The sequence below is a fragment of the Drosophila guanche genome, unplaced genomic scaffold (assembly GCF_900245975.1).
Source record: "Drosophila guanche unplaced genomic scaffold, DGUA_6, whole genome shotgun sequence".
NCBI classification, from domain to species: domain Eukaryota; kingdom Metazoa; phylum Arthropoda; class Insecta; order Diptera; family Drosophilidae; genus Drosophila; species Drosophila guanche.
This window is the reverse complement of record NW_022995745.1, coordinates 6,098,939-6,100,779: the sequence shown is the minus strand read 5'-3', so window position 1 is coordinate 6,100,779 and position 1,841 is coordinate 6,098,939. Positions and strand designations below refer to the sequence as shown.

The window sequence follows — 1,841 nt, the reverse complement described above, 5'->3', positions numbered from 1 at the left end:
TGGTTAAGTAATTAACAAAAATGAATCTGCATTTTGCACACTTGATGGCACAGGCAGCAAACCTTACTTTGTTACACAGTAGCTGAGCAGAGGCTTTGCTGAAGCCTCACACAAAGATCACCCATCGGCCAGGCATGACTGAAAGTTTTCTTATTCTCCATGGGCGCTACGCGTACTACTAAATGCTCTTTGCAGTGAGTTCTTAATGCAATTTGTTTGTAAATAGAAGTCAGTGTCGTGTGATACAAACTTCCACACTTTGTGAGTATTCCGTTGCAGGGAAAAATGCACTTAGACAGGCGACTCCTGGACAAAAAACAAAAACGAACACCAGCATTGTCGCTCGTTTGCCACTTTTTCTTCTTTAATTGAACAATTCACACGTTTGCGGCAATTAACATAAATTAAACTTAGAAACTAGGCAAAAACAAAAAAAAAAAGGCCAACAAATGCTGCTGCTTTCCCAGTTCTAGTGGGAAGATCTGCTGGCCAGCAATGCGGCGGCGCCAAGGGTCAGGGCCAGTGTGCCGCTTGTGGTTGCTGCTGCTGCGCCCCTGTAGCCATAGCTGCCGGGATATCTGCCGTTGTCCATGCTGTAGCCCGGCTGTCCGGGCAACGGCTGATTGCCCTGCCCATTGTAGGAGAAGGGCCTGCCATGCTCATCCGTGCTGCTCACATAGTAGCCCCCGTTGCCACCCGCGCCCCCATACGTGCCGCGTGAGTCAACGCCCGCATAGCCATAACTGAACTGCGGATCCTGGCCGCTCAGACTGCCCGGCGGCGGATGCATGCCAGCGCCGCCCGTTTGGGCATTCGACCAGGCGCCCACGCCGCCATTTCCATTGTTCCAAGTGCCTCCTGACTGGCCGTGCACTGCAAACAACAAAGATTCAACGAAATTAACACACAAATTTACAAAAACAAATACAAATTTTGCACAGTTTTTTTTTAAAGTTATTTTTTGGCGGCTGGTCTTCCCCTGCACTCGTTGGTGCAGCGCCCACTCACCCGCTGCGAGCCCGGCCAACAGCAGATAGAACACAATGCTGCTGCCGCTTTGCCACCGATTGAGACGCGCTTGAGACATGTTTACCGCTTGCACGCTGGGCTCCAACTAAATCGCGTCCAGAGCGTTGTCAGTGGTTTTAAACTCGTTTTACCAGCAACAGCAACAGCAACAGCAACAAAATCACTTGATCGCTGTTTTGGTTGCTTCAACAGCGGAGTCATCATTTGTGGTTGCTGCTTTGCTGCTGCCGATTTGAATTGTTTACTCAAATACCCTTCTCGGAACGGGCAGTGCTCGGCTGCACGATGAACTCAAAACTCAACTCTTCAGCTCTTCAAATCATTTTGAAAAGTTTCAAATTTTCTAAACTAAGTTTCCCTCACTCACATTTCGTTAGCCTATTTATTGGTTTGATTTGCAGCTCACAGGTCATCGGATGGTCGCAACGCTGACACACAGAAACTCCTCCCAGCTGAGTATATAATTTATTTTCAAATACAGAACACGCAAATTGATGCAATGTAATGTTGATGCGGTCGAACTTCGAACGTGAGAATCGCAGGCTGAGTGGATCCATGACTGTGTGGGTGAGTTTTTTTCCGGTATGGAACACGTTAATTTGTTGGCTCATTAATGAAATGATGTGCACGACACGGTGCCAAAGGGTTGTCAAAATGTTGATAGCCTCAAGCCCGATACTACGCCTTTGAAGTTGCTTCCCCCCCCCCCCCCCCCCCCCCCCCCCAAAAAAAAAAAATTAACTCCCCCCCTCTCCCTTCCAAATAAAGATAATAATAATATTTTTTTTTGTTTGGTGTGTTTTTTTTTTTTT

General features: G+C 47.5%; 1 protein-coding gene across 1 annotated transcript; it reads right to left on the bottom strand.

Moving 5' to 3' along the window:
• Positions 1-342: 342 nt before the first annotated feature.
• LOC117580691 (heterogeneous nuclear ribonucleoprotein 87F) lies at positions 343-1,139 on the bottom strand. Its single transcript, XM_034267316.1, has 2 exons — positions 1,009-1,139; positions 343-873 (listed from the first exon to the last, which is right to left on the bottom strand). The coding sequence occupies exons 1-2, from the start codon at positions 1,085-1,087 to the stop codon at positions 470-472; spliced, it is 483 nt and encodes a 160-aa protein (XP_034123207.1). The 5' UTR covers positions 1,088-1,139; the 3' UTR covers positions 343-469.
• Positions 1,140-1,841: the final 702 nt, after the last annotated feature.

Coding starts and splice junctions, on each gene's coding strand:
- LOC117580691 (XM_034267316.1), bottom strand. CDS start 1,087: ATGTCTCAAGCGCGTCTCAATCGGTGGCAAAGCGGCAGCAGCATTGTG. Junction 874..1,008: donor GTTGGCCGGGCTCGCAGCGG/GTGAGTGGGCGC, acceptor TGTTGTTTGCAG/TGCACGGCCAGTCAGGAGGC.